Source organism: Exophiala oligosperma (assembly GCF_000835515.1).
Source record: "Exophiala oligosperma strain CBS 72588 unplaced genomic scaffold supercont1.7, whole genome shotgun sequence".
Classification (NCBI taxonomy): Eukaryota; Fungi; Ascomycota; class Eurotiomycetes; order Chaetothyriales; family Herpotrichiellaceae; genus Exophiala; species Exophiala oligosperma.
The window spans coordinates 1,911,220-1,924,792 of record NW_015622824.1 but is presented as its reverse complement, the minus strand read 5'-3'; the positions used below and the strand labels follow the sequence as shown (position 1 = coordinate 1,924,792).

Genomic DNA, 13,573 nt, shown 5'->3' with positions numbered 1-13,573 from the left:
CGGCGCGTCCCACATCCTTGGTGACATCGACATCGAGCCAATGACAGTCTTAGTGGAACCGCATTGTGACGCAGAGAAAACAACAACCGTGGCACGTGATATGCCTATGACCAACGGGTGGGCGAGCGAGGGGTGGCGACGGTGGTGAGTAGGTCGAGCCTTACTCCTCGGCAGCTTTCCAAAACTACCTGAAGGTGCTTCTGCCCTATTCCCTCCTCCAAGCGCAAGATCCTACGGTAGTCAGCGGCCTAGGTTGAGACATGCATGGTGACGACCAGGACGCATAACCATATGGCAAGGCCGAGAAAGCAATATCAGAGCTGCGACCGTTGCCGCCAAGGTCGACGGGCCTGCGACGCGGTGACAAATGGCGCAAATCCGTTGCAGCGTGGTGCCGCACAGGCGGTGGCCTGCTCAAGCTGCCAGAAATCGAAAAGAAAATGCACATTCAACTGGCTCCAGCAACTCCCGCGTGGATCACTACCGGAAAGGCTGAAACAAAAGTTCTCCAAAGACTACGATTTCGTTCACTACGAACAAGATTTGCAGCCTCTCAGGATGCCGCGTCTGCGTCCACAGCCTGCGAGCCCGTCAGGAGACATGCCCATGGACGCTCCAATTCAACCGGCTTCCGGCCATGGAGATTGCCACCATGCGCAGGATGTGGGCTCCACTGATTTAGCGATTGACAGTGGTTCTCTTCCCTGGACAGGCGATATGTTGGGAACAACCGCTCACACATTTGACTGCGCGCCTCAATCCTTTCATTGGCTGGTTACTAGTCCGTCCGAAATTCCGACTTCTGACGTTAGTGGAGAAGAAGGCTTCCTACTGTCGAAAAGGCTCGACGAGGCAGGGACTGTGATGACCTTTGACACCTGGGAACCGCCATCATCATCATCGTCATCATGGCGCGCTCATCTACCAAGTTTCGGTTACACATTGTCCACCGAAATTCCAAAGGGCATAGAAGAGTACGTGACAACCGCCACTGCAGGTCCAGGCCATGCCGCAGAGATCCGAGGCGCGCCTCATGGCTCGTTTGAAGCAGATCGATCGATTTACCAGCCTGTCCATTACTCTCCCATAGGCCTTTCCACTCCATCGAGGGAAGTAGAAGTCAGTAGCCAGGAGTTCCAGCTAGTACAGAGCTACACCAAAGGTCTGATTTCCAGAAAGCTCCTCCAAATATATCTCGAAAGTTTTGAGAACATCCCTTCACTCTACTTTCAAGGATGGAACTGGCGATATATGCAAGACCACACCCCGCTCCGTGGGAGCTTCAGTTTCTTGCAACTGGCCAAAAATCTCGACAAGATGCTCGACCCGCTTCGCAGGCAACCTCTCAGTCAGCAAGACAGTGACAAAGCTTCAAATGCTTTCACATACGCTGTCATGGCGTTTGCCAGCCAATGGCTTCAGCCAGACCAAGCCAAGTCCGCAGAATTCACAGATCAGTGGGCCATTCACACTGCTGGGATAAAATTTGGAGATGTCCAATCCCCTTTGCAGCAAGAATTGCAGCGAGAGGCTGAGGATGCGCTTCACAGCTGTCTGGGTCTCAAATCGTTTCAAGTGATCCTCGCACAGCTGTTATTCTCATGGTTTCGCAAACCTCGGGTTGCCGACAAGAACCCTTTTGGCACGAGTCCAACTCACCAAGAATCCACTTCACCACGGTCGCCTGGGGCTCACAGTCCTCTTGATCATACCGTACTTGCGGTCCGACAGCTTCTCTCCTGGAAGAGAGACATCGTTGCAACGGCGAACAAAGCCGCCGATTCTATTCCACGGAGAGGGCTCGTGTTACCGAAATCCATTCCTCGGCAAGGCTATCTGGCTTTCAGTGTCATGTTTCGTTTCGGAGTCATGTGTGACACCACAACGGCAGTCATGAAAGACCGGCTTCCAGTCATTCCCGACCAGGAATCCGTCTTTGAGATCGAGGATGTGGAGCCGTCAGAGTATTCCGCCTCGGAGGCGGTGTTCAGTGCAAATCGAGCAGTGAGCATGTGGGATTCTCTGGCTCCCGAATCGGTCTGTAAGTTTGGTATGGCAGCTCCACGATGGCCATGGACGGACGAGGTGGCGGCACGAGTGCTGCAGGAGGTCCTCGCACTGAAGAATCTTCTTTGGCGGAGGTTACCCGTCATACAGACCAGTACAGCCAGTGCCTCGGCCCCGTACGACCTCGAAAAACACATTGGGGAAACGTGCCAAATCTACCAATATGTGACGAAGCAGTATGCCGAATTTCTCGAGGATTGTAGGGTTCACCTTGCCCAACTGTCCTTGAAGCTCAAGTCATGGTATCTCATGATATGTAGTCATTGGCATTTGGCTTGCCTGATCCTGGCTCGTCATATCGAACTTATTGATGAGACTGGCCAATCCGAATCCGTTCAGCGCTCGCTGCGCCAATCGTCTGCTTTGGTTTGGGGCCTTCGAAAAGATAACGCTTATGCCATATCGAGAGTGGCCAGCGTAGCAATCCTGCCCGACTTTTGCAGCATGAGCTGTGCACATGAGGACAAGTTCTTTTTCTTTGCTGACAAAGGTGCACTGACTACTGAGCCATGGTCGGAGGTACTCTACCAAAGTATCACAAGGTCCTGTGAGATTCTGCTCTTTTGGATTACGTGCACCAAAGAGCCCAGTCTCAATCCTGATCAGCTGGTCTGGCTTAGGACAAACACAAACATTCTGGATTTGATCGAAAATGCATCGGGTTGCATTGAGGCCCTGAAATACTTGGGCGGTCGTTCGGATCACATCATGTGCACCGCCATCTCCATGGATTCGCGCCTCCAAGAATTGAAGATGGACACATCACTTCAAACGCAGCCTGGCGGCCTTGGATGGCGAAGCTGGGGCCAGGGTGCTACCTATGACTATTCATTCTTGTACGACCATCTTAGCTATAGTGACCCTCTTTTTTGATCCAGACGTCCCCAAGTTCTTGAGTGGCGAGGCCAGGCTACGTTACTTGCAGGAGGTTCAGTCATCCACAGAGTCCTTCTTTTGACCATCACAAGAATGATGGGTCCATTCATTTTCTGAGGGCAAAGTGGCGTCACCAGATACTATCCAAATCGCTCAGAGATTGTTCGTGATCGTGGAGCTCAGTTCTGGATGGTAGCCGTGGCTTTATACTTGGTCATAGGGGATAAGAAGGTATTGAACCATTCACCTTCCGGCTTGCTGCTTTCCAAAATGACGAATTCGGCTTTCTCGTCGACAAAAGGCTGCGCGTGTCTATAGTGCAGATTGAGTACCGAACACTCAACTGATTGACCAACCTTGATGACGCCTGGCGTTCCGGAGCTTTTGCCGTCCTGAACCACAGTGCCGTCCTCAGAGATCAACTCGTCGTAGGCCCGGAGAATGGTAGAGTAGGGTGTCAACCAGTCGGGGCCCCATCTGTCGCAAGTTTCGTCCGAATAGTGCTGGGTATTGACGTAGTTCGGCATCAGACAGTTCAAAGCGATGCCGTCGCTCTTGTATAGGAAGTGAGCGGTGCTGCGGGTCAGCGACAGCACAGCTGCCTTGGTCATGGCATATTCGACGGCGCACGGGAAGGGGTAGATGGCAGTGCAAGACGACATCAGGACTGCTTTGGGCTTGTAGTCGCCATTCTTGTCAGCGTGGGCTTTCTTGGATCGCCGCACGTAATGGATAAACCATAACAAGCCGTAGTAGACGCCGATCTGATTGATCTGGGTGGTGAGCATCTCCGGCTTGGTCGGCTTGCTGTCAAGGTCACCAACGGTGGTTACCGCCAGCGGTTCCACGCGTACAACTCCTGCGTTTGCGGCAAGAAAGTCCAGGCGTCCGCCACTCCAATCGAAAGCCCTCTGGTACAGTTGGGCTTGCGACTCCCATGATCCCACGTCGGCGTGCACAAAGATGTGCCGCTCCGAATTCAGAGTTGATTCGATCTTTCGATATTGCTCCGGCCTTACGTCCGCCACGACGACTTTCCAATCCGGCTTGGAGAGCAGATGCTGTGTTAGGGCCAGGCCCATGCCACTACAAGCACCTGTGAGGCTGGTCAACAAGCTGTCGAGCCATCATGCAAAAGAGAGAGAGGCAAGCTCCTTACCTGTCACAATGGCGGTTTTCAAATGGGGTGCCATGCTGTGTCTCTCGTGGATCTTTTGGATTGTGGTCTCCAGATGCCGTTGGAGTCTCCATGGCACACTTGTAGATATTTAGCCTCCCTTTTCTTTATGTTAAAGTCAAGCATAAAGCCGATATGGGTGCCAGTACGAGATGATTTCCAGTGCTGAGGACTATCTAACACACTAGGGGCTTCTGCGGGAGGCCGTCGAAGTGTGACTACCTTCTCCGTATGATACGAACAAAACCCTGCTCTTTGACGGACTGCTCACAACTCCAGTGAAGCTGGAGAATTCATCCATCCTCTCTCGACAGAGTGCGGTTCCGCGGTGACCGTGGTCTGGTTAGATATGAAGCCCACAGTGCGGAGGCGAGTTAGAGGCGGGAAAAAGGGGGCACTGGGAAAGGCACACGGGGCGTCACCAGCCACTAACCAATATTCGTTAATTGGTCTGATTAGCAGTTCATCTTGCGGTTCCCCTCAAGCCGTGATTGGCCAAGGTATATTGAGCCCAGACTCCGACGTGTTCATCACCTTGTCCCCGTCGAAGAATGTCAATCATCAGCATGCCTCCGCCCCATGGCAGCTACCTCGGTGGTATGCCGCGGAACGTGGTCTGGCTGTTGATGCTCTCGGTGACTTGATGAATGTATTCTGGAAAGAAGACACGCAAGCAGAGAACGATAGCGATGGCCCGAAACACAAGAATGTACTGTGCCAAATTGCTTCCCCCAAACCTTCAGCCTTTCAACCACAGTGTCTTTGGCTAAGGTTGTGACTCGATCCTGAAAACACAGGCGCTGGTTCGACACTTCGAAGTGCCATCCCAACTTTCGCAAATACTCTCCTCCGCCAGTGGACAGGTCTGGCATTACTTGATCTGAAAGATGACGAACCTGGACTCCAGTCAAGGTGCTCTGGCGTGGATCCCGAGAGCCGGTGTTCCGGCTTTGAACTGTCCGCCGGGAACAAAGATGCATTTATTGGATTTGGGACGACTGGAGGCTGATGAAGGATGGTGAGTGAAGCCCAATGCCCACATTTCCTTCTGTTGGTGAGAAGTGAGCATTATGACTGATTCAAAATCGATGTTGTGGGTCATAGGTTTTTCCGAGGAGGCAATACCAGTACTTTGAGCAAGAAAAATCCCGAGAACAAGAGACGCACCATGATCTGTATCGCGGCCTTGATCGAATATCCTGGACTGGGACTCATTTTGTTCGAGACTGGGTGCGCTGAAGATGTCGATTCTGTAAGTTGAGTCTTGACCACAACACCCGACAGCCCACCTCCACCACCTGTCCATCTTACGAGTTTCAGCTTTTTAACGCGATCTTGCTCTGCTCTTTGTTGTAGGAATGGGGCGCTCCTCTGACCGACGTGTTCCCACGCGTCGAGTATCGGGAATCACAAAAATTACCAGCGGCGATTCGAGCAACGGGCAACGATATACAAGACGTCCGAGCAATCATCATGGGACATCTTCACCTAGACCATGCGGGAGGTTTGGAACATTTCGTAGGGACTGATGTACCCATCTATGTGCACGAAGAGGAATTCAAACACGCCTGCTGGGCCGTTGGCACGGGGGCTGATCGAGGCGTTTACCAACATCATTATATTAGCCTTGACAAGCTGAATTGGAGCACTTTCACCGATACCCATCTCGATTTATTCCAGGGCATCACTCTCCACCACAGTCCAGGCCATACGCCGGGATTGGTAGTCATGCAGGTCAATCTGGAGAATTCGGGCACCTTTATTTGGACCACGGACCAGTTCCACGCGGCGGAAAACTACACGGAAAGCCATCCTCAGGGCTGGCTGGCTCGAGATCATACGGCGTGGATTAAGAGTTCGGCCATGATTAAGAGGCTGCAACGCCTATTCAACGCGCAATTAATCTTTGGGCATGACCTGGAGGTGGCGGCGAAGCATTTCGGGCAGGTCTACCAGTGAGCGACGGAACTCGTATTCGTTTCACCCATGCAAGAGGCATACTCCGCTGCCTTCTGAACATATGAGGTTATCTTGGGTATAGGTACTTGCCAGAGAACTCGCATACCGTTTGCCGTCCAGGCTCGCATGCGTTTCTGCGGGTAGATATACCTCGGAACCTCGGAGTCCTAAGTCGAGTTATGTAGTTACACAACTCACAAGATGGCTGGCTGTCAAGCCATGTCTTCTATGCTTTCCTCACTGTACCAGCAAGCCAAATAGCAGCTACGTAGACTTGAAATAACTAACTGAATAGACTATTAGGGCTCCGTCCTCGGGATTGGGAGCCTCCATGGAAAAGCCAGCCGTACTACACTTTACGACGTCTCCATAGTGGCAGTGGAGCGCTCTTCGCTTGCCACCCGACGGTTTTCCTAGACCCTTGTTCTAGGCATGACCAATTCTTCCGAACATTTTGCTAGGCCGGGTTTGAAAGAGCCCACCTCCTCTCCCTTCGTCACTGCTTCTTCAAGCTCCAACCTAAGACCTTGGGTCTGAAACGTCGAATCACTCATCCCACGATGACAAACAGCAGCAAGGCCAACTTACATGTTCAAACCGAGCCGCCAAAGTCACCGTCAGCCTCTCAACCTGCCGGTGCGAGGACAAGAACGGCATGCAAACATTGCAATGCACGTCGTGTTAAGTGTGATGTGATGCAGCAAAAGCCATGTTGGCAGTGCCGGACACGAAATGTCCCTTGTGAACTGATCAGTTCAAAGCGTGGAAAGTAAGTGGTGATCATCAAGCCGGCTATAGATACTATAGGCCTCACACAGCTGCAGGTACGTCCGAGGATCCAACCTCAAAGACAAGACCGACTCAGCGTCGAGCCGTACAAGCAACGTGACAAAGACACAGTACACCGCGCGCTCAACCGTGTTCTCCAGAGGGGGAACGGATGCCGCGGCGCCGTCAGTATCTGTGTCAGGCACTGTTTCAGAGCCAATACTGTTCAGTCCCCGAGCGAATGAAGGTCAAGTCCAGGACAACCACACCGTGACCACGACTACAACCACCACAAATGAGAAAGAAACCCTTGGACAAGTTGATGGTCCAGAAATGCTCTTTGCTCGCATGACGGAGCCGGAACTGCTTGCCCAAAATGCTAACTCTGTTCCGGACCAAGCCCGTATGTTGTTCTTTGGCGAAGCGTTACCCATGGGCTTCATCATCAACACCATCTGCAGTCTTGATGGGAGACGACCGATTGTCCGACTACACCACCCTGTCCCTGCTAAAGTCGGGGGATTCCCGATCTCCCACCTCAATCAGGATGACATTGAAAGGCTGAGAGCTGTGGGTGCGCTGGACCTCCCTGAGAAGGAAATCCGCGACGAATTAATCCGGAACTTTTTCAAATACTTTTATCCTGGCTTTCCAGTCCTCGATCGAACCGGTTTTGCCGCACAGTATCAAAGAGGTCAATCATCGCTGTTGCTTCTTCAGACTCTGTTGTTTCTTGCGACGACGGTGTGCGACGAATCTCTCCTTGCGAGAGCAGGGTTGCCCGATCGGCTTCATGCCCGGCGGACGTTCTACAAACGAGCCAAAGCATTGTATGATGCCGATTACGAGCAAGATCAAGTCACTTTGACGTCTGTCCTCTTCTTGCTCTCCTTCTGGTGGGCATACCCGGAAGATCAAAAAGATTCTTGGTTCTGGCTCGGCGCCGCCATCAGCCTTGCCCAAGGCCTCGGATTGCACCGCACGTAGGCTTTTTCTAGTGCGAGACATTTGTCATAGCAGACCCTTGGTTGACCGCCATCACAGAACCGCACGATCAAACCTCAGCCCGAAGCGGAGATCCTTGTGGAGGAGGGTATGGTGGTCAATCTATGTCAGTGGGAATCTCATCATACCTTGCCCCCCGCGCACATGATTCAATGTATTTCACGATAGTGGCCGCAAACTGATCTATCTCAGACACGGGATCGGCATATAGCCTCTTCATTAGGGCGACCTTCACGAATTCGCGACGAAGATTGTGACGTCAAAATGCTGACTGAGGAGGACTTCCGAGATCAACATCCATCAAGCGTACAGGCAGAGTTGGTCGGCACACAGGAAGCATACCACGTCTCATATTTTGTCGAACTCGTCCGCCTGGCATTTCTACGTACGTTAGCCCCCCCTTCACCAGATATGAAGAAGCTGATTGCAGTTGAGTGGGTCGGGTCCTATCCATCGGGTATACGCCTGGGCGTGCGTGGGATGATGAAGCATCCAAGCTTCTTGCCGCTGATTTTCAACAATGGCAGTGTGCCCTTCCACTGGACATGTTTCAAAGACCATTCAAGCAGTCCACAGAACCAGGTTTCTGGGCCTGCATGTTACACTTGAGCTATCAGTACGTGCTTCTGTACATCTTGTGGCCTCCGGCTAATCTGTAAGCAGCAATGCTCTCATTCTGTTCTGCAGACCACGCACCATCGAAAGTGTAACTCGGCAAGACTCTGAGCGAGATATAACGGTACGAAGCAGCACCGATGCCGTTACTCGCCTTGCTGAAGACCTGCTGAGTTCCGACACTCTCCGATATGCTCAAGTACATATGTGAGTTACCATTAAAGATCTGAGTCCAAGGTCGAGGGGACTGACACGAAGATGGTTTTCAGAATCCCGACCTTGTTTGGTGCACTTTCGATCCACTCCCTGATCATTGGTAGTCGGCAGCTGGTAAGCAGTCAGCTGGCAGAAAATCGAGCTAGGCAGTGCATGCTGGCGCTGAGCGAGCTCTCAAAATTGTGGCCCGCAGCTGGTTGGGTCCTGCGAGTCTTTGACAAGGTTCTTCGCCGCTTGACAGGTCGCGATCGGTGCTTTGAGTGTAGTCCGCCATGTGGAAAGCCATGTGGTAGCCAGCCGCAGTCTAGTGGCCCAATTGCTCGTCTATCAGATCAAGCGACCGTACGGTCCGGCGAGGGCACATCTGATATTGCCTGCAATGGTTTGGACGGTCTACTGAGCCCGACGCTGCATAATTTGCGTTCTTATATGGGCGCCACGGAGTCGCAGACAGTAGATTCCCGCGGGGGAATCATGCCTGAGGATTGTTGGGCGCAGGAACTGGATTTCGATACTTTCGAAAACATATTCCAAGACTCCTTAACTGACGCATTTGCACCGTATGGGTACTGGGATGGATTGGCATGTCACCAACCAGCATCGGACTCGACACATCCTTGAATAATGACTACTTTTCCCTTAAGTGACTGAACTTCACTGCTTTCCTTCATGATTTGCTCAAGTCGACTGTTCGAGGTCTCCGGAAATCAACTATCACTTGGCTTGAAACACGGGTATCTAGCCGTCAGTGGTTCTGTCACTTGATTTATTCTCGAAGCACCAAGCTCCAGCCTTCGCTAAGAAAGGAGGGGCTAATTGTTCCGGCTATTCCAGGACCCGGACCTGTCTCTTTCCATGCTTCGATCCTGACCAGGTGGGCATGGAAATGAGGTGGTCGGTGTCTCACTCGATTGCAGGACTCATCTTACCATCGCCGAGAACATAGCTGGGGTTAGGTGCGCACCATCGTTGCTGCTACAGACCTCCGATGCGAGGTCTCGGACGGCTTCATGCCCAAATGTTATTTAGCCATTCTCATTCCTAGTCCCTCGTTGGATGCGAGCAAAATGTTGTCATTTCTGTCGCATTGCCATATCGCCGACTTGTCAGAGACCTACAGTAGGTTCAGAGTTCACCCCGAAACTGTCTAGCTCCAGACGGCTGGCCCGAGGGACCCACAACCGCCACCTAATGCAATGTCGAATCAATGGCCGAGCGGAAGCGAGGAGCCAATAGCCGCCTGCTTTCCGGGCCCGCCGTCCCCGCCCTCACGGGGGGTCCCTGGGATTGGGACACCTGAGTCGGCTATCAGCTGATATTATGTTTGGTCAATGAAACCATTGAGGCCGATCGGGAGAATCAGTGTAGGTAGCTAGCCTGAGGCGCCGCTCGAGGGGGATGAATTGTGGTTGTTGTTCCTTGAACCAAGTCTTGGAATGTGTCTTCCATCGGTGACTATCCATCGGATCAACAGTTTATAAACCTACGACATGGCACTCTTCTGAGTGGAGTTTTAGTCCCTGCAAAAGTCGCTGCTTCACCATCTCACCACATCACTTCCTTTGGTTCATTCAAGAAGCGACTCTGAGAAGCAAGTCGCAATGGCCTTGCCCTCGCAGCTTGATATCCTAGTGATTGGGGCCGGCTTTAGCGGCCTTTGTGCTCTGAAGCACCTAAGAGACGAAGGCTACACAATCAAAGTCATTGATACTGCTAGCGATGTGGGTGGAACGTGGTACTGGAATCGCTACCCCGGCGCTATGAGTGACTCGAAGTCCGTCATATATCGGTTTTCTTGGGACAAAGATGATCTGCAGAACTACCCCTGGTCCGACCACTACCTCAAGCAGAAGGAGATCCTCCAATACTTCCAGCACGTCGCGACTAAACACGACCTATATAAGGACATTCAGTTCCAGACCGAACTCACTTCGGCTGTTTATAACGGAGAAACTGGACGATGGAATGTTAGTCTGAGTACCGGAGAGACCATCGATGCTCGATACGTCGTTACAGCATTGGGAGTCCTCTCTGCCCCGAATTATCCTAAGATACCAGGCTTGGAGACTTTCAAAGGCCGGACAGTCCACACTTCTCGTTGGCCAGCCGACTTAGACCTCTCTCAAATGCGTGTGGGTGTCATTGGCAACGGTTCGACCGGTGTTCAGGTCATCACCGCTCTTGCAGGCCACACCAAGTCCCTGGTCTCCTTTCAGCGCCATCCCCAATATAGTGTGCCAAGTGGAGACGGGCCAGTTTCCTCCGGATATCGGCAGTGGGCCAATGACAACTACGACACAATCTTTTCCAGAGCCAAGCAGTCCTATGTAGGGATGGAGCTGTTTGAGTCGAACAGGCCATATGACACAGTCCCGCCCGAAGAAGCGGAGAAGATATTCGAGCACTTGTGGCAACGAGGCAATGGCTTCAATTTCTACTACGGTGGATTTAACGATATTGGTTTCAATAAGGCGGCTAACGAGCACGCGTGCAACTTCATCCGGAGTAAGATCGACTCGATCGTGCAGGATCCAGAAAAGGCGCGCATGCTCAAACCGAACGAGCTGCATGCACGTCGACCTATCTGCGACAATGGTTATTACCATGCATTTAACCAGCCCGGCGTGGACATTGTGCATATTGGAGAGACGCCCATTGTCGCAGTTCGAAAGGATGGTATTGAAACCACCGCCGGCTTCCACGAGCTCGATGTCATTGTCTTCGCGACAGGGTTCGATGCTGTTGATGGAAACTACAACCGCATTCGCATCCGTGGCCGCGGAGGTAAGAGCTTGCAGGAATATTGGGATGCCCGCGAACGGGGCCCATCCGCTTACCTCGGAGCATCTGTGCCTGAGTTCCCCAACCTCTTGATGATCGGCGGGCCGCTGGGTCCCTTTGCCAATTATCCTCCGGTGGTCGAGACTTATACTGAGCTGATCTCTGGTTTACTGGCGGGAGCAGAGAGGGCTCGCCGTTTACCTGGCTCCAGGCCTGGAAGCGAAGGCACCATCATCGAAGCCACGAAGCAAGCTGAGGATGAATGGACTATCTCTGCTGAGAACGTCATCGACAGCAGTCTGTTCAAGGAGACCAACTCGTGGCTCTTCGGGAACAACGTAGAGGGCAAGAAGCGAGCCATTCGTTTTCACTTTGGAGGCATGGGCCACTTTTACAATACTGTCCATCGAGTGATTAATGAAGGTTTTGCAGGCTTTCAGCCTTTGTTGCAGAACATATCAACTACAGGGCACGGAGTCGATGTCAAGGCAACCAAGACGCACGTCGAGGATGCCGGGGTCAACGGCATTTCCAAAACCAAGGTAGACATCGTAGCCTAAGCGTCGATGTAGACAAACGCCTGGCCCCTCACTGCCGGTTAGCGTAAGGAGGGCTGCCTGCCTGCCTCCTGTGCAGTGGAACAGGGTCCGAGAACGGCCACAACTTTCCACAATTCTGTGTCATCTTGATGGCGATGACCGGGGCTTCAATAAACACAGTGCAGAATGTGCCGTTGATAGGATTCCATGGAATCGTTCTAGATAGGCATGATGCCGAGCAGGTCCCCAGCTTCTACCCCTCCAGTCATCTTGGAGGGAAGCAGAACCACCTAGCAGAAGGCATACATATGGGGAAAGAATGAATGATGTGACCGTGTTGTATCTCATAACTGATGCCCTATAACAGTACTTTCACCAATGATCTCTATAACAATTTCAAAAATTTCCCAAGATTGTAATTCTGATTCTCAGTGTCCAGCCCCTTCTCCTCGTCTCTCTTGGTAATGCAGTTGACCGCATAATGGTACAATTTTTTTCGCTCTCATCATCGCCTTCTTCTTCTGGGAGATATATGTGCGGATCTTTAACCGCGTGGTGCCTATGTACTTCAAGGATGTTCGAGGTTTCAGCTGCTTGGCCGTCATAGCCTCCGTCTCGGGCAGCGCTTAGGTGGGTCCGACCACCATTTGGCCCTCGCATGTAGCCAATGTTTACGGTGTCGGCGGGAACGATTGGAAACAGAATGCCGGGCTTTCTTGCACCGTGGCTTTCGGTATCATTGGCGGCATCTGGCTTTGGGGCCTCTTGATCGGCCTCATGAAGCACGTCAAATACCAATTACTCGTCGTGTCTTGCTTGGTGTGCGGATTCTCCGGTGCTCTTGCGTCCGCCAACCGAGACAACAAAGTTCAAAGTGCTCTTTTCTCCTTCTTCGCCACGTTTCCCGATGGTATCATGGAGTAGACCCCCCTCGGACTGGTGCAAATGAGCTTCAATGATGCCGACCTTGGAACTGTCTTTGGTACGCCTCTTTCCTTTTCTTCTCCCGCCCCACTTAATCTCCCACTCCCATAACGAAACAATAATTCGCGGGCTAACGCCGTGGTGGTGGCATGGTAGGGATTCTCTTATTGTTTAGAACAGCGTGGGGTTTCATATTCACGGCCATTCATCTCACTATCCTTCAGAAAAAACTTCCTCACTATATAGCTGCATTTGTCCCCTTAGCTACCACCGCCGCCGGGTTGCCAAATCATCTTTGAGTGAGCTGGTCGTGGCAACCGCATTAGGAACCGAAAGCGCGATCGCTGGTGTTCCCGGCATGACTACCACGATTCAGAGTCAGGTCATGGACGCGCTGGTCGACGCTCGGGTCAAGTCATGTTCGTGGGTCTGCTACGCGATGATAGCAGTCAATCTTGCCGGTGTCTTGGCAGCTTTTTATTTGAGGGACCACGACCACCTGTTCACCTCCCACGTCCCTCGACAAATCTACGCCAGAGGCGAGGGCATCATGCACATCAAGGAAGCTCGTGACGTTGATAATGAGGCTGCTCAGGAGGTTGATGACGCTATTCGCGAGGCACACCTGGTTTCCAAGAAGGCTTAG

The 13,573-nt window shown here is 52.2% G+C and overlaps 2 protein-coding genes across 2 annotated transcripts; both read left to right on the top strand.

Annotated features, from left to right (window-relative positions):
- Positions 1-291: 291 nt before the first annotated feature.
- Positions 292-3,291, top strand: PV06_07944 (uncharacterized protein; the record flags this gene model as incomplete). Its single annotated transcript, XM_016409232.1, has 1 exon — positions 292-3,291. One exon carries the CDS (start codon positions 292-294, stop codon positions 2,938-2,940), a length of 2,649 nt encoding a protein of 882 aa, XP_016260986.1. The 3' UTR covers positions 2,941-3,291.
- A 9,489-nt stretch (positions 3,292-12,780) lies between these two features.
- On the top strand, positions 12,781-13,573 carry PV06_07943 (uncharacterized protein; the record flags this gene model as incomplete). The annotated part of the gene is made up of 2 exons (XM_016409231.1): positions 12,781-12,923; positions 13,192-13,573. 2 exons carry the CDS (start codon positions 12,781-12,783, stop codon positions 13,571-13,573), a joined length of 525 nt encoding a protein of 174 aa, XP_016260985.1.